General features: G+C 43.6%; 1 protein-coding gene across 1 annotated transcript in view; it reads left to right on the forward strand.

The window, feature by feature from the left end:
- The window catches only part of TGS1 (trimethylguanosine synthase 1), a 126,566-nt gene that overhangs the window by 45,331 nt on the left and 62,043 nt on the right, over positions 1–19,192 (forward strand). The window contains exons 8-9 of the mRNA XM_030214529.1: positions 1,316–1,661; positions 12,541–12,702. Coding sequence (XP_030070389.1) covers positions 1,316–1,661; positions 12,541–12,702 — 508 coding nt within the window. The remainder of the gene's footprint in view (positions 1–1,315; positions 1,662–12,540; positions 12,703–19,192) is intronic.

The raw sequence follows: 19,192 nt of genomic DNA on the forward strand, positions 1-19,192 counted from the left end.
CCCCTCTCCCTGAGTCCTGCCCTTCCAATCCATGCCCATCCATGCTCATCTGTCACCTGGCTCCTCCATTTTCCCTATCCAGCAATTGCCCTCTCTCCCTGAGGCCTGCCCTCCCAATCCATATCCATCCATGCCCATCTGTCCCCTCCATTCATCCCTATCCAGCATTTCCCCTCTCTGCCTGAGGCCTGTCCTGCAATCCATATCCATCCATGCCCATCTGTCCCCTCCATTTTTCCCTATCCAGCATTTCCCCTCTCTGCCTGAGGCCTGTCCTGCAATCCATATCCATCCATGCCCATCTGTCCCCTCCATTCATCCCTATCCAGCAATTCCCCTCTCCCTGAGTCCTGCCCTTCCAATCCATGTCCATCCATGCTCCTCTGTCACCTGGCCCCTCCATTTTTCCCTTTCCAGCAATTTCCCTCTCTCCCTGAGCTCTGCCCTCCCAATCTATGCCCATCCATGCTCCTCTGTCCCCTGCCCCCTCCATTCTTCCTTTTCATGTAATTCCCCTCTCTTCCTTCCATGACCCCTCCTCGCATCCATGCTCCTCTCTGTCCCATGTCCCAGCCTGGCCCGCCCTCTTCTTCCCCCCCCCCCTCCTCTTCGCATCCATGCTGTCGTTTTTCCCCTGCCCTCCTGCTCCCAGTGTTCAACTTTGCTGCCCACCCACATCCCTTTTCTTTTTTTTTTTAATTTACCTCCGTGGTGGCGGTTCCGGCAGCGCAGCGTCAGGGAAGGAGGCGGCGCTCCCGACGTCTAGCCTTCCCTTCGCTGTGTTCCGCCTTCTTCTGACGTTTGACGTCAGAAGAAGGCGGAACACAGCGAAGGGAAGGCTAGACGTCGGGAGCGCCGCCTCCTTCCCTGACGCTGCGCTGCCGGAACCGCCACCACAGAGGTAAATGCAATATAGTAAAACGCACCGTGCGTGGGTGCGATCCGTTTGTTTTTTTTTCTGCCCTCGCGATCCGTGTGTTTTCCCCGCCCTCGACGTCATGACGTTTGACGCGAGGGCGGGGCAGAGATGGCTGGGTGGCTTCACACCACGAACTCCACGAACCCCACGAACCCTTCAGGGAGTGTTTTTTAGTGACTTCAGAACGTTGTCCTCATTAGAACGTTCACGGTGCGTTTTATTATATTAGATATCAAAAATATATAATGATAAACTGGAATAGAAGTCTTTAATGTTGAATGTTTGTTCCTTGCAGTTAGTGTGATGGCACAAATGTAACCATCACCAAAAAGTTACCATTTTGATTTTTTTTGTTTTTTTTTCTGTTCTTAATTTATATTCTTTGGCTGTTTCCAGGTTCAGAACTTCTTAAAACAGATTAGTGGTCCTGTGGAGAATAATGTGGACGACTGCCTCTTTCCAGAAAAAGCATCAGGCTCTTCTACGGACAGTGAATCTGAACCGGGGAGCTCCACTGAGAGGGAGTGTCCCACCATGCCACAGAGTCCAAATGGAGGACAAGCAAGCTGTGAGGAGATACACTCAGATTCTGTCTTATGCGTGCCCAGAGTGAACAGAGCTTCAGATGTGCAGGATGACACTGGTGTTACAGCTATTGACAATTTGGGGCGGACTGAAGTCTCTTCTTCAAGAGAGCTGGTGGCCTTAGATATCCCAGACTACTTGCAGGTTGAAAAAGAAGGTAAGAATCTTTTTATATAATTTTCCATGTAATGTCAATTGTGAATTACATACGATACAAAAACTGGGCTTGGGACAGGAGTGGCTCTTGTACTACATGATCTGTGCTCAAATGATTTTGATTTTGCAGCAAACACAGAAACAAGACATACCTTCTTGTGTTATGTATTTTTATCTTGCTTATGGATGTTTGATTGTAACCTGCCATAAATCTAGGTGATTTGGAGGGGAATAAATTCTTCAATAATAAAATAGTCTGAAAACTTTCCCTCAAACACACTGTAACTTAATCAGTTCCTTATATCTTGTTTAACTGTACAAAGAACTTGCCTTTAGTTTAGCCACCCATCTATTTATCCCAACTGACCATCTTGTCCCCATCTATATATCTATACTTGGGCCCTCAGCTATATAGTAAGCTGTATTGTAGAAAAGCATTAGTATCACAGCAACGTTATTTGAATGTTCTCATTGTGTGCTAATTAGATATTTCATTAGTATTATGCTGACATTGTATTGGAGATCAGCATACACTGACTTCACAACATGCAAATCTCTCTCATGGATATTCATTGTGGGTATCCTGAAAATCTGACTGGCTGGGGTGCCTCCAGGACCAGGTTTGGGAACCACTGTGTTAAACTGTACCTGCTGTACACCACTATGGGTGAATGTCTTTTATAAAGGCAGTTAATAAATCCCAATAAATAAATAAATACCATTTTACTCAGAGGTCATAATGCAAAGAGATCAATAAGCAACTTTAGATCCCAATATTCAAAGTTCCAGCTCAATTTAATTGCATTCAGCATATCAGCCACCAATTATTCAGTGGCACTTAATCATGCAGTGCTGATGAATATTGTCTCCAACTGTAACTACACTGCCTGGTTAGTGCCAGGGTGGTTTGTGGACACTCGAGGAAGTTACCTGGAAATGCTTTTAAAACAAATAGGAGGAAATATTTTTTCACTCGATGAATAGTTAAGCTCTGGAACTCTTTGCTGGATGTGGTAACAGCGGTTAGTGTATCTAGGTTTAAAAAAGGTTTGGACAAATTCCTGGAGGAAAAGGCCATAGTCTACTATTGAGACAGACATGGGAAGCAACTGCTTTCCCTGGGATTTATAGTATGGAGTGTTGCCACGATATGAGTTTCTGCCAGGTATTTATTTGGAAAACAAGATACTGGGCTAGATGGACCATTGGTCTGACCCAGTTTGACTACTCTTATGTTTTTTATGTACTCACCTACTCTGGAGAGAAGATGGCCAGCCAAGCAGTGGGCTGAGAGCAAGGGAAGCCAGCATTCATTTCCCACTTAGTACTGGCACTCTTCGTGACCTTTGTATAAGAGAAAGCAAACAATCTAGAGATCCACCATCCAAAACTAATCGTTTGCTTGAAGGGTTATTCCTTCTAGCGCATATCTGCTGCAAGCAAAAATTACTCCCAAGGACCACAGAAAGCCTCGCCCACAAAACCTTGCTCTTTAAATACATGTTTATCAAGGATCTCCATTCTTATTACTGGCTTGACCTTACTTCTTTTAACATTGCTTTCAAAAATATTTGTAAAAGGTTTTCAAAATAATCTTTTATGAGTGGAGAAAAAAAAGGCCAAGAGAAAACCCCTACCAATTAAAAAAATAAATAATGGGGAAAACCTAGTCAGAAAAGCTCCACTCCAAAGAATATGCACCAAAAATGAAAATCCCTTTATGAAATTAGAAAAACCAACATAAAACATTTGCAAGGTTTATATCATGTCATTATCAGCACACTTAGCTTTATTATGAAGTGGCTGGGGCCTTTGCGAATAGCCAGCTGCTGCAGACAACAGTTAAAGCTCCGCTTTCACAAATAGACCTGTACTTTCACTGTCCTTGTGAAGACTACTTTGTTAGTCTGTTGGCTGGCACTGTAAAATCAGCCCTCAAGGTTCAGGAAAAAATGGTTGAATTGTAGTACTTTAGTAGGATGTGTATTCAGGCTGCTGATACTAAAAACAGTTTGAATTAATAAAGTCTTATTGTGTTCCTTAGTATGTCTGATTTGATGAGTTTAAAAACTCAAACATTTTGCTATGGATTTAGCCTTAATCCTAAAGATGGTAATGATCAGAGATGACTTCACACGTAATATTTGTAGATGACTTAAAGCTGTACAGTTCCAGTGATGAACAATTAGAGAAACAACTTTGTGTAGTAAAAAGCTTCTCAGATATTAAGATGACTTTTGGTCTGGACAAATGGGGTAAGGCAAACTTCCTTAAGGGAACATTAAGCAAAAGTAAAAGCATCCCTCGGCTTGATTGTAAGGTAAAAGAACTTGAACAGGAAGGTGTATATAAATATGTAGGAACAGGGGAAGAAGCGACAAACATAAATAGCTTAGAGAAAAGATCAGTAGGTATTACAGGAGACTAAAATTGATATTGAAGAGTACCTAAGATCACAAAATAAGCTACAAGCCGTTAATCGGTTAGCAATTTTCACATTCATACAGTTTTGGAATTGTAGACTGGCCTTGCTCCACTGAATATATAAACAAGTAGTATTGTTATGAATTGTTCTGAATGTCTTATCAAGATATTGTCTTGAAGTATTTGAAATGCAAATAAAAAATAGTAAAAAAAAAAGAATGCATGAACAAGAAAACTCCATGCCCACAAGGATATTTATAAGAACTGGTGTAGTTCACAAACCAGAGGAATGAAAGTTTTTATACATATTATACATATAGAGCTCCCAATCAGATACCGCATTCAGTTCAAGCTTCTCCTTCTTACATACAAATGCACTCAGTCTGCAGCCCCTCATTACCTCTCTACCCTCATCTCCCCTTACGCTCCCACCCGAAACCTCCGCTCACAGGACAAATCCCTCCTCTCAGTACCCTTCTCCACCACCGCCAACTCCAGGCTCCGCCCTTTCTGCCTCGCCTCACCCTATGCTTGGAATAAACTTCCTGAGCCCATACGCCGAGCCCCCTCCCTACCCATCTTCAAATCCTTGCTCAAAGCCCACCTCTTCAATGTTGCTTTCGGCACCTAACCTTTATACCTTTCAGGAAATCTAGAGTGCCCCTATTTGACTGACTGTACATTTGTCCTTTAGATTGTAAGCTCCTTTGAGCAGGGACCGTCCTATGTTAAACTGTACAGCGCTGCGTAACCCTAGTAGCGCTTTAAAAATGTTAAGTAGTAGTAGCTACCATCATAATCCTCCAGGATTGCTTAACATAATCCTCTGATCCAAATAAACTAAAAATGTTGAAATATGAAAGTAAACATCCGGAAACGATCTCTGTCATTAAATGTGGACAAGTGTTCTGATGAGTAGAAGGAATAAATGAGAATCATCAGTGGAAGGAAGCAACAGAATTAAAAGAAAAAAAAAAAAGAGGAAAAACACCTTCAAAGAATTGGATCAGCAAATGTGGAGAAACAAGTACCAAAAGCACAAATACAGTGGGGAAGTATTTCTCCAAGAGGCATTTATTATGACAACATGACACATGAATGGTTAAGAAAAAAGGAATGGAAAACCTAAGGATGAGGAATTGATAGTTGCAGCCCAGATTGCGAATAAGATGGTTCCCAGCAAGCACAGAAAAAAAACAATTAGTACAACAGACATATTTGTAACATAACATAGTAGATGATGGCAGATAGACATGCACAGTCCATCCAGCCTGCCCAGTAAGACAAATTCATAGCATATGATGCAATATAACATACATATTCTTTATCTTGATTGCCATTTTCAGGCACAGACCATAGAAGTCTGTCCAGAACTGAATAATACACCCCAACTACTGGAGTTGCCATTTAAGCCCACTCCAGTGTATCCAGATGTGTCTAGCCAAAAATGAGGCACAGACCATAGTAGTCTACTCCACACTGGCCTTATTTTCCTGTTACTGGAGTTGCTGTCTTAAGCCCCACTAAGTTTTATTTTGCTTTCATTTTCTTTCCATATAGGAATCGTGTGTTTATCCCACAAATTTTTAAATTTTTCTACCGTTTTCATCTCCACCACCTCCCACGAGAAGACATTCCAAGCATTCACCACCTTTTCCATGATAAATTACTTCCTGACATTACTCCTAAGTTGACCCCTCCCCACCCCCCACCCCCCCGCAACCTCAGTTCATGTCCTCTAATTCTACTGCATCCCCTTCTCTAGAAAAGATTTGTTTGCATATTAATACCTTTCAAATATTTAAACATCTGTATCATTTCACTTCTGTCCCTTTCCTCTAGGGTATACATATTCATTTCCTCAAGTCTTTTCTCATAGTCTTTTGGTCCAAACCCCTTATCATTATTGTTGCTTTTCTTTTATCTGCTTCAAGTCTTTTTACATCCTTAGGCTCCTTTTGCAAAGCTGCACCAACGATCAGCGGAGCGCTGAATACAAAGAAGCTCATTCTATTCCCATGGGCTACGTCATGTTTGGCATGCCCTAATCGGCAGCGCAGCTTTGCAAAAGGAGCCCTTAGTGAGATATGGCCTCCAAAACTGAACACAGTACTCCAAGTGGGGCCTCACCAATGACTTGTACAGTGGCATCAGCACCTCGTTTCTTCTGCTGGTTATACCTCTTTCAATGCTGCCAAGCAACCTTCTGGTTATAGCCACCACTTTGTCACATTGTTTCGCTGCCTTGAGATCCTCAGACATGATCACCCCAAGGTCCCTCTCACCTCAAATCCGGTATATCTCCTTTTGGATTTCTGCAGCACTTTACAGTTCTTTGCTTTAAATTTCATCTGCCAGTCTCTATTCCATTCTAATTTTTGTTGTCATCTCATGTTTTCTACTTCTTCTGGGGTATCCACTCTTATTGTAATCTTCATATCACCTGCAAAAAGGCAAAATTTTCCTCCTAATTCTTCAGCAATGTTACTCATAAATATATTAAATAGAATTGGCCCCAGCACCAATCCTTGAGGCACACCACTACTCACCTTCCTTTCCTCCGAGCAGGTTCCATTTACCACCACCCTCTCTCGTCTGTCCGACATGGTTATTCATCTCTTAGCTGGCTGCAAAGTGCTGATGGTTGAAAATTTCTATATAGAAAGACAGAAGGAGTGGAGGAGTGGCCTAGTGGTTAAGGTGGTGGACTCTGGTCCTGGGGAACTGAATTCGATTCCCACTTCAGGCACAGCTCCTTGTGACTCTGGGCAAGTCACTTAACCCAACCCGCACAGAAGGTGTTTTCTCCACAGCAGAGCAATGAAGCAAAAACAACAGTGGATCCAAAAAAACCTCTCAGATGGTGTCTTCTTAAACAAGTTCTTTATTGTAAAGTGAATAAAAATGAATAAAAACAACAGCCCGACACGAAATCGTGTTTCGGCCGTATAGGCCTGCGTCAGGGGTCTATTTCCTTCCAATCAAGAAAGAAATATGTAGATAAAATTAGCTGAACAAATTTCTGCAAATTGAAATGCTCGATTCAAGGATACTGCCACATAAACTTTCCTGTCAAGCCAGTGATTCCGCTTTTACATTTGTGTAATCACTGGCTTGACAGGAAAGTTTATGTGGCAGTATCCTTGAATCGAGCATTTCAATTTGCAGAAATTTGTTCAGCTAATTTTATCTACATATTTCTTTCTTGATTGGAAGGAAATAGACCCCTGACGCAGGCCTATACGGCCGAAACACGATTTCGTGTCGGGCTGTTGTTTTTATTCATTTTTATTCACTTTACAATAAAGAACTTGTTTAAGAAGACACCATCTGAGAGGTTTTTTTGGATCCACTGTTGTTTTTGCTTCAAGTCACTTAACCCTCCATTGCCCCATGTAAGCCGCATTGAGCCTGCCATGAGTGGGAAAGCGCGGGGTACAAATGTAACAAAAATAAAAAATAAGGTGACACATCTCTTCTGTTGGAAACTTTGTACCAGAAAAGCACTGGGATCGTGGCCCTAACAGAATTATGTAGAATGAAGAGGTTATGATCACCTGGGATATCCCCATTCCAACCAATATGCATGGAAACCAGGCATAATTTTGAAAGAGAGAAATGGTATTGATCATAGTGGTGTCACTCCCAAACTATATTACTCTGTGAATTAGGTTCAGAAGAAGATTTCTTAAATGACAAACGCAGTCCGAAACCACAAAAATGGGGTAGATTTAAAAAGAATTTTCAAGCATATCTGTGTAGGTTGCCTACACATGTTACATCTTATGGAAGCTTTCTTTGGCATGATGCAAGTACTGTGGTTAATGTTGGCACTAAGTTTGAGGGATTCGGATCATACTCCTCATACCCTGGCTTAGGCATGAGGTTCATTACTGTAAATATATTCACAAAACTAAACCATTTCAAGATATTGCCCCTAAATAATGCTGCACCAAAGAGACATAACTTCATCAAAATGATTTTCACAGCACCATACTGACCTTGTCGTAACTGGTTCCCTCTTCTCACCATGCAGTTCTTTCACCATGTGGGCTTCAGATATTTCTATCGCTGAGCACACGCAGCGAGCATCCTTCATCCAAAGCTCAAAATCTCTAGCCCTGACAATGGCCGCAGTCCCATTTTGTGCCCTCCCAATGCCAATACCTGTACCATCTTTACTGACATGGACTGCAGACTTCTTCCATTGGAGTTCATCAAAGAGCACTGTTAGTCTATTCTGTTGTCATCAAAACACCCCTCCTGCCCCCCACCCCACCCCGGCTTGCCCCTTCCATCTACTTCTGCTCCTCACACATGTAGTTTGCTCATCATCCCTTGTTGGCACCATTCCTCACAACTGGAGGAGGAGAGGGTCTGCCTGTTGGGCCACATCATACTCTGCTGTGCTGGTTCTGACTGGCTGAATTTGAACTACAGGACTCTAGGGTGTCCCGCACAGTTCAAATTTAGCAGTCCCAGCCATCATGGCAAATGAAGATGCATTCAGAAGTACAGCCACTCTCCTCCTGTGCTTGTGCTGAAGAGCACAGGGCATGAAGCCGAGGGGTGTAGCATGGGTGAGGGCTGCACACTTGGGTAGGGCTTGTTGTGTGAGCATCAGGGCAGGTCAGTGGTGCCAGTTGCTGTGCCTCCTTGGTCCTTATACAGAATTATGCGAAGGCGGGGAGTTTTGTGGAAATTCTGCTGTGTGTAGTTGCCTGTGCAAAATTCCTCCAGGAGTAAATAAGTTAAAGTAGGTATTTTGCTTTATGCTATATTTTGCTTGTCTTTTGTGTAATGTAACTTGGTGTGGGTGGTTGCTTTTTGCCTTCAGGGAGACAGTTGATACTTTTTATAAAAGTATTTAAGGTCGGTGTGATAAGTGTTAAAATGGTCTGCCATAAAAGCAGCAGAAAACATCTCTCTTTTTTGAGCATAGCTCCTAGGGATTCTTCTGACTGCTAAATTGGTTGAATATTCACGATGCAGAGCTCTGATATGGAAGTTACACCTGCAGTGGCCACAAGCATTTTTTCTACCATGCATATTCACATGCAGATGTTAAAAACTTACTGTACCACATATTCCCAGCTAGGGGATCTAAGCGGGTTATAACTACAAATAAAAAAATAAAAAAAACCTAGATAAAAAGGAAACAAACTCCATCATAAAATAGGAAAGGTAAAACAAACAAACACTCAGTCAGACAACCCAATTAATATTAATGGCAATGAAAGCTCTGCACTGGGAACAGCAGAGGAGGGCGTTCTGCAGACAGGACTGATCTTGTACCCTAGAGAGAATGCTGCTTTCGGGCTCAGCATACCATAACTAAAAGCAGATAGTTAAAGCTAATCCTTTATTGATCTTCTACTAATGCAGCAGTAAACAAGAGATTCCAATAACGACTTTTAAGGTAGGTATAATTCTTCAGTGTTCTGTGTCTGATTTATTATCTCATTGTTCCTACATTGTAATTCTTTTCTGGCTCATCAATTTTTTTCCTCCCCTCCCCCCTTGCATTTTTGACAACATCTGTTAAGCATGTGATGAATACAACTAGTTTCCAAAATCTGTGTATTAGTAAATATTGTAGGGTGACAATGTTATAAAGAAATTTCATACAAATGAGTGACCTCTGTAAGTCCCAGGGATATGCATGGGAGAAATTTTCAGATTGGTTCATTTTTCCAATCAGCTGTGCAGTTTGTTTTCAGGTTCCAAAAACTTGATTCAGGTCCATTAAAGTCATTGAGACAAGAAATTTCACACTCTTTAACAGTGGAAATTTTTTTTGTCCATTTTTACTGAAAATTGCTTAAAACTTGCTGGTAGGCATCTGCCACAGAGGTAACAGCCCTTCAAGACTACGAGCAGCCTGAAGGATCCCATAGGCACCAAAAGAAAGGCAAAAAGTTCTAACAGTAGTTTGATACTCCAAGCCACTGTGAGGGATAAAGTAGAACCAACATTGGTATGAAAGCACTGAGAGTGTTAGGTTAGGATCAGAATGGGGAAAGATGGTTTCATGGGATACCCATGAGGAGTAGGGAGACAATGTTAGAATGGATGAACATTTTGGTGGTATGCCCAGAAAGAGGTGGATTTTAGCAATACTGAAAAAGAAGAAACACACATTTTTTAGATATGCATAAATGAAAGAGATGCATCACTGATCGCCCCAAGTTTACAAGACAAGAGAGGAAGTGATGTTACGGCAGCAGATCAGCCTGAGCATTGAGCTCTGTCGTTGGAGTGCTTTTAAAAGTGATTTCTCCCTTGTTCGTGAGCATTTTTTGGTAGCAAGTGTTTGGATTGTGGTGTGGAGAGATACCTGCAAATGTTTGGAAAAGTATAAATATGTGATGCCTCAGAAGGTTCACCCGACTTCTTCTAGAGCTGATCAGACCTCAGAGCATGCAGGCAAGATGGCATCTGACCATTCAGAGTCTGACAAGGAAGCACTTGTGGAATGGGACTGGAGCGAAGCAGGGATTTCCCAGGTTAATGTTCAGTGGTGGTTCAAGGAATTAAAGACTGACATGTCAGCTAGCATGCAGATGTTCACAGCATGCTAGCTGACATGAAGCAAGACCTCAGAGATCAGGACTCGCCTGTAGGAGGTGGAAGAGCAGATGGACTCAGTGGGAACTGACCCAGATTCCCTGTGCGCGGTACAAAAACAAAGCGCTGCTGAGAAGGCCGAATTACAAGATGCGGTTGAGGACCTCAAAAACCACTCCCGGCACTCTAACTTGCGATTCAAGGGCATCCCTGAGTCGGATCAGGATGTTAACTGTTCGCAGGTTGTGCAAGATTTGTGCACTTTTATACTCCACTCTGATTCTCTGGATGCACCTGCTGAGGGACTTGATCATGTCAAACTGGACCGAGTGCATAGTAGTTTGGGTCCTCATGCTGATTCCCGCCCGAGAAGTATAATAGCCTGCTTTGCGGATTTTGCTTTGAAAGAGCAAGTTTTAAGAAAAGCCAAAGCATTGAAGAAAGTAGTGTGGAACAATGGTAAACTCTCAGTTTACCAAGATCTGGCCAGTCGCACTCTGCAGTGCTGTAGAGACTTTCGTGCAGTTACATGGTGTCTTCAGCAAGCATAGTTGCGATACCAGTGGCTATTTCCTTTTGCACTCCTGCTGACGGTGGGAGGTACATCAAAAAAGCTGTCTACAGTTAAAGAGGCTTGGAAAACTTGCATGAGCTGGGCTTTAGTGATTTGCCACAGGAAGAGCATTCCCCGGAGGCTTCGGGTTCATCAGCGGGTGGATCTTCATCCTGGCAGAAAGTGTCCCGGGTGTGCAGGCGTTCCCAGCGCTCTCCTACTTGACAGGCTTGATGTTTGGTTCTGTGGGTATTATTATTGATGGTATTCGTAGTTGCACCTTTCATTGGGTTATGTCTCAGCTACCACTTTTCTGACTATGTGCTGGTTGGTTTGTGGTTTGGGAGTTGCACCCAAGTGTATAGTGCTCCATCCTACCTTTGAACACTTACATCAGCTTGGGTTTCTTTTCTCTGATTTCTCTCATTAAGAAACAGTGATGCCTGTGTGAATCTCATAGCCTTGCATATGCTGTTTTAGATGCCTTCTCTTTTTTTTACACCTCTTTGATTTCAGCAAAGATCCAGAGAAGAACAACAAAAGTGATGATGAATTGGATCGAACATCTCACTTATGAAGAAAGGCTAATCAGGTTAGGGCTCTTCAGCTTGGAAAAGAGATATCTACTAAAACGAAAGGATATTAACCACCATCAGACTGAAAATGAATTGGAAAAATTATTTTTTTTTTCATGCAGTGCATAATTAAACTGAAGAATGTGCTTAAGGTAAGTAACACTGCAAGGTCGAAGAGATATTTGGACATGTTCCTAGAGGAAAATTCCATTAAAATTGTATTAGATAGGTTTGGGACAGCCATTGCTTATCTCTGGAAATGGCCTGTGAGAAATAGATCTACCTTTGGGTATGTTCCAGCTATTTGTGACCTGAACGATCCATTGCTGGAGACAGAATGCTTAGATCAGTGGAGCTCAGTGGACTTTGGTCTCACTTAGCATGGCTTTTCTTACATTCTTATGTTGCTGCAAAAAAACTGCTTAAGAGATTCCTTGTTGCTGTAACTGCGGGTATAAGTGTTACAAATAAATAAATAAAGAAGTAGGTCATACTTTTAAGCAATATTCTTATTTATGCAGCTGTAGTAAGCACAGGAAATCTCACTTAGTTCTCATCTAGGGCTGGAGCTCATAGCAGTTTGTTTTAAGCTGGTCCCTGTGTTTTTCCTTACTTGAATTTCTTAGGCTAAAGTGTTTTGTTTTTGGTTGTGAGTGATTTTTGCTCGATTGAGTTCTTAATTCCTGTACTGACTCAAGAATATATAATTTCTGTAACGTGAAAGTAAACTGAAAATAAAAACATAGACCTTTCTTTTTTAGCTGAAAGAAGCACCCCGAAAAAAAGGATCAGAAAGAGGAGGAAGCAGAAAAAGATGCCATCGTTGCCTCCCGAGATTGCTGCCGTTCCACAACTGGCCAAGTACTGGGCCCAACGATACCGCCTCTTCTCTCGTTTCGATGATGGCATCAAGTTGGATGCAGGTACATGGCAGATATAAGTAATGTTCAGTGGAGGATGGCTGTGTGCATGGAGCTTGTGAAGCCACAAGAGCTTTAGATGACCTTGCATGTAACCAGTAAATGAAATGAAGGGCATAAACCAGAGGTTTTCAACCCAGTCCTCGGAGCACACCCAGCCAGTCGGGGTTTTCAGGGTATCTCCCATAAAAATGCATTCAGCCATTTTTGTGGAGCTTATTTCTCTCCAACCTCTCGTCCAGTTTTCAACCTAGTGTGCCTTACTGCTTTTTTCCAGTTTGTTAAATTTTCAGATTGTCTGCCTTTCTAAGAGCAAAATAACTGACATTCCTGATCCCTTGTGTATAATTGTTTCCAACTTCTCTTGGGTTGGAAAGAATAAAAAGGATCCAGCAAAAATGCTAAAGCAATCTCATATCTGCTAGAAACATTCAGAACTATTTCAGATGAAATGTGTGAATCTATTCAAAAAGAGGAAAGTCCTTAGAAGCCACTACTAGCAGCTTTTGATTTGACTGGAATTGTTGTATCTCAATTACAAAAACTTCTTTTCTTCCTGCTACACCAGTCCAGACCAATGAATTATGCCCCCCTACCAGCAGATAGAGGCAGAAAAGCTAAAGTCTGGAACTTGTCAGTATTCCTCTGCCTCCAGCAAATGGTGCAGGTTGAACTGGTGCAGCAGGATTTTTTTAGTATAGGCCTGACTCCCTAGAATGGAACCTGTGGTCCAGAGTCAAGTCCCTTGTCCAGTGTTTGACTCTCAGGGATCAGTCCATGGGCCCTTCCCTTATTGAGTCCAGAGATGTCCATTCCTCTGAGATCCTGAGCTTTAGCCTATAGGCCAGTGATGGCGAATCTTTCAGAGACCGAGTGCCCAAACAGCAACCCAAAATCTAATTATTTATCGCAAAGTGCCAATAGGGCAATTTAACCTGAATAACAGAACTTTAAAAGCATTTGGCATGCTTTTGAATAATTAATGTGATTTTTGCTGTTGCAAATTAAATGATCCCAGGTTCCAATCTAATTCATGTTTAATGTGGGATAAAATGCCATAAATAAGTAAATAAATATAAACTTTTAAGGTTGAGCACCTGATTCTCAAAGTGGACATATTCCAAACACTATAATGAAAATAAAATGATTTTTTTTATCTTTGTTATCTGGTGACTTTGTTTTTCTGATCATGCTGGCTCAGTATCCGATTCTGCTGCTATCTGTCCTCTTAACTCTGTTTCCAGGGCTTCCTTTCCATTTATTTCTTTACCTTCCGCCTTTCTTCTTCATTTCTTGCCCAACATCCGTAAGTAAAAGCTGGGTCCTCCGCAGACTTAACTGTCCAGTGGATCCAGCTTCGGCCTGTTTTCTTCATCCATGTCCAGCATTTCTTCTCTCTCCCTTCTCTCCCCTCCATCCACCCATGTCCAGCAACCCTCCTCTCCCCCTGCCCTCCCTTCCATCCACCCATGTCCAGCGATTCTCTTCTCTCCCCCTGTCCCCCTCCAGCCACCCATACCCAGCGATTCTCCTGTCCCCTGTCCCCCCCTCCAGCCACCCATACCCAGCGATTCTCCTCACTCCCCTGCCCCCCTCCAGCCACCCATGCCCAGCAATTCTCCTCTCTCCCCTGCACCCCCTCCAGCCACCCATACCCAGCGATTTTCCTCACTCCCCTGCCCCCCCCCTTCAGCCACCCAGGTTGTCCAGTGGATTCTTCGGGGCAGGCAGGAAAGAACCCCAGTCTTGCCTGCCCTCTGCCAGCGCTGACTCTCCCGCGGCGCTACTGCCACCGAGAATTACAAGGGTGGACTCCAAGACTTCAGCAGAAGTCTCGCGAGGCCGCCACTAGAAGTCTCGGTGTCCATTTTTAAAGAGCGATCTGGCAGTGGGGGAGGGTCAGCCCCGACAGCGGGAAGGCAAGACTGGGGATCTTTCCTGCCTGCCCCGAAGAATGCCGCCTTCAGGTACTCTGATGGACCCTGTAGCTCGGGGGAGGGAGAGAGAGAGAGAGAGAGAGAGGAGAGCCGGCTTGCCCTCAAGAACAACCAGCTCGTGCAAGCTGGCTCCAGCACACCACTGGGTGGAGGAGACTGCGGTGACGGCCCGGGGAATTTTGTCCCCCCTGCATCCCCCTCTCGGCAGCCCTGGCGACTGCGCACGTGCCAACAGAGAGGGCTCTGCGTGCCGTCTCTGGCACGCGTGTCATAGGTTCGCCATCACTGGTATAGGCTCTTGCCTACAGGTGGCTCTGGTTCTGATTAGATTTGTTCTCAAAATCTCATTTGGGCAGGCTCCCTTTTTGGGGCTGCTTATTGTTTGGAGAGGATCTGGAGAAGCTTGTTAAAGACCAGGGTGAGAGCCAGCCTCGGAGGCTTCCAGAGAAACAGGATGGTGTCTTCAATTCAATGATTTGGGAGCAGGTCCCGGGCCAAAACTGTTTCAGTAGGAGGTCTTTATATGGCTTCTCTAGGTCAAGATATCAGAAAGGACAGCCTTTTTGAGGAGTGAAATCAAGGGGCCCCAGTGAGGGTCAACAAGCCCTCTCCATGGAGGGTGCATGTAGGGGGTGGCTCTGCCTGTTCCATCTAAAATGAGACTGTATCTCTAACCAGTGGGTCTTGGAGTTTGTTCAACAGGGCTATGCCCTGTAGCTCTCAAAGCCTGTTTTGTTTTGTAATGTTTGCTGTCCTTCTATGGCTCATCTCTCAAAAGACAGTCTGTAGAGGTGACATTACGGTGGTTGATTCAGCTGGGATCATGCATGTCCAGGAGCAGTGGGGGGGCACTACTCCCATCTATTTTGTAGTGCTCAAGAAAAGGAAGCACATTCTATCCACTCTGGACCTGAAAAGGGTCAATGCATCCCTTTATGTTCTGCATGTTTGCAGGTAGATGTTGTCAGTCATAGTCCATCCTGGGGAATGTCTTACCTCTGGATCTAGCTAAATTGCAGTTCCACATTGTGATGATGGACAACCACAAGCAATACCTGCATTTCTACATTCTGGGCAAGCACTTTCAATTCAGGGTGCTGCCCTTTTGGTATAGCAACAGCTCCCAAAACCTTTTCCAAGGTAGTGATACATGTAGCTCTGTAAGGAAAGGTAGAGGCCATGTATCTCTGTAAGGAAGCAAAAAAGTAGAGATTGCCCCATGTCGGGTCTCTGTTTGGTGCTAATAAAGGTGTTTTATTCAACACTCGCTGCAGTGAAGCTTGTATTGTATTCTCTGCTTTTCTGCTTTGCGTAGAGATGTTTTCCTGTTCTTTGTGGTCTCTAGGGAAAACATTTGAGTTCATCCTGTTAAATGATCGGTTGATTCTTGCTGATTCAGAAGCAAATTCAAAAGTGGCGTTAGCCAGAGTAATCCAGCTGTGAGAACATAAGGGCTGAGTGGTGAACTGTGCTAAGAGTCAGCTGGTCCCTTAGAAAGTGCTTCAATACAAAACAGAGAGTGGCCGGGCTTTCCTGTGAAGAAGGGGCCAGATGGAGAATTTTTACACAAAGCAGGCCCCGAGGACTAGGAACTACCTACCTGCAGCTCCTTAGTTTCATGGCATAGACACTGGAAGTGGTCTTGTAGGCAAAGGCTCACACGAGGCTGATCTAGTGTGCCTTGTCTTGGTGGTCCCCCAAGTTTCATAAGTTTGTGATCTAGCTTCTGTTCTCCTTGTCATTCCTTGGTAGTTGGCTTGGTGGGATGTTCCATTTCGTCTCCTTAAGAGTTCCTCTGGACATTCCAGATTGAGTGGTAGTGACATCTGCAAGACTTTGGTGGGGGGGGGGGGGGGTGGTATTATGTAGGACAAATCATGGACCATCAATCACTGGGAAGCAACAGCCCTATGCTTGGCTCTACAGCACTTCTTCCACTGATCTAAGGAAAGGCAGTTTGGGTGAGGTCCAACAATGCATCTACAGTAATAGACATTAATGTATAGGGAGGAACCACAAGTGCCACAATGGTGCAGGAGAGTGATTGACTAGCTTTTCAGCTTGGCACAGCCCAATCTTGCACCAGTCTCAGTGGTGCATTTTACTGAAGTGGAGAGTATTCAGGTGGACTATCTCAGCAGGCAGTCCCTGAACCCAGGAGAGTGGAAACTGAACCCCTCGGTAATTCAGCTACTGGTGAACCATTTGAGGCGTCCGTGTTTCAATCTGATGGTGACCTAGCAGAATGTGAAGTGCCCTTCCTTAGTCAGCAACAGGAATGAATTGAGGTTGGCAGGGATAGACCTGCTAGTTCAGCCCTGGCTCAGGCAGGATCCCTACTACTACTACTACATGATGTCTTTCCATCATGGCCTCCGATAGACCTTCAAAAGGAGGCAATGTACATGTTTCTGGTCCGCTTTGTGGCTGTGGACTGTCCTCTCTGCCCTGGTATGCGGACCTGATTCATTTGTTAGTAGACTCACCTGTGACACTCCTAAGAGGTCTGGTTGTCTTGCAGCAATGGCCAGCTTTAATGGAAGATCTGGTTCCCTTCTTTGACTTTGCCCTTGAGAGGTGTCATTTAGATGAAAAGTTTGAATGTGTCCTCACATAACAGCTTCGACCATGAGCTCTTGTGATAACCTCTGATAGGGGGAGACTTAATTGTATTTTAGACACAGCAATGGATCTGTCTGCTGGAGCCAGCCCACTCCAAATGAGTATATTGATTAGTGTCTGTGAAGGATGTGATTTGCTGAGATGTGGAGAATTCTTTACCCAACAGCAGAACTAGACAGATATCTTGCAAGCACATAGGATTATTTCATATAGGTTTTCTGGTTTGAGAAGGTGAGAGATAGAGATTGGTGCTATAGAGGTGTCTGATCATGCCATGATATGGCTACACCAGTGGTTCTGCAGGCGGGGGAGCGTACAAGTATAGAGACGGATACTTGAAATCCCCATAACTACTCCTTAATTCTGCTGCTCCCTACCTCCAGTGGTGATTTGCCACCAGCCAGAGTTGGAAGTGTTACAGATCTGCTTCTCCCTAGCCCTCTTCTAGCAGTCAGAATAACCTCATCCAGAACCTACCTGTGCATCCACTGCAATCATTGCTACCAGCAGAATATTGCATCCTGCTCTCTCTCCTGTGACCATAATTGCTGCTGCAAGCCTGGCCCTGAAGTGTGGGGTCCTGTTCCCTTCTGTGTGACCACAATCACTGCAATTACTGGCTGCAGAGAAAGAAGGAAAGAAGAATCCCTCTGTGCTCTTTCTCCTTCTGCCACCTCTGGTCATTGGATGAAGAGGTGAATTATAAAATGATTGGTAAAGTAAGCAAAAGTGAAAGAGAGCGGTTATGCATACAGATGGGGGAGTCTGGGAATTGAGAGAGATGGAATGATCCTGGGGAGCATATGAGAGAAATTATGAGCCTGGTTAAATGGTATCGCTACAGGAAAAGGAACATAAGTGTTGCCATACTGGGACAGACCAAAGGTCCATCAAACCCAGTATCCTATTTCCAATCTAGGTCACAAGTATCTGGCAAGATCCCAAAACAGTACAATATATTTTATGCTGTTTATCCTAGAAATAAGCAGTGGATTTTCCCAAGTCCATCTTAATAATGGCTTATGGACTTTTCTTTTAGGAAGATGTCTAGTCCTTTTTTAACCCCTGCTAAGCTAACTGCTTTTACCACATTCTCTATCAACAAATTCCAGAGTTAAGTGAAGAAATATTTTCTCTGATTTGTTTAAAATTTACTACTTTGAGGCTTCATTGCATGCCCCCTAGTCCTAGTATTTTTGGAAAGAGTAAACAAGCGATTCACATCTACCCGTTCCACTCCACTCATTATTTTATATACCTCTATTATATCTCCCCTCAGCCATCTTCAAGCTGAAGAGCCCTAGCCGCTTCAGCCTTTCCTCATAGGGAAGTCATCCTATCCCCTTTATCATTTTTGTTGCCCTTCTCTGTACCTTTTCTAATTCCACTGTAACTTTTTTGAGATGCGGTGACCAGAATTGCACACAGTATTCAAGGAGTGGTCGCATCATGGATCGATACAAAGGCATTACAACATCCTCATTTTTTTGTTTTCCATTCATTTCCTAATAATACCTAGCGTTCTATTTGCTTTCTTAGCAGCTGCCATACACTGAGCAGAGGGTTTCAACATATCATCGACGATGACACCTAGATCCTTTTCCTGATTGGTGACTCCTAATGAGGAACCTTGCATCATGTAGCAACAGTTCAGGTTCCTCTTTCCCACATGCATCACTTTGCACTTGCTCACATTAAACGTCAAACTCCATTTGGATGCCCAGTCTCGTAAGGTCCTCTTTCAATTTTGTACAATCTTCTTGTGATTTAACAACTTTGAATGTTGTCAGAAATTTTAATTACCTCATTAGTTATTCCCATATCTAACTCATTTATAAATATGTTAAATCTAGGGATGGCAAGTACTTACCCCGCACCCCCCCCCCCCCCCCCCCCAGGAAAAATGGCTGTAATGATTTGAAATTAGGAGGGGA

The sequence above is a fragment of the Microcaecilia unicolor genome, chromosome 1 (genome assembly GCF_901765095.1).
Source record: "Microcaecilia unicolor chromosome 1, aMicUni1.1, whole genome shotgun sequence".
Lineage (NCBI taxonomy): Eukaryota > Metazoa > Chordata > Amphibia > Gymnophiona > Siphonopidae > Microcaecilia > Microcaecilia unicolor.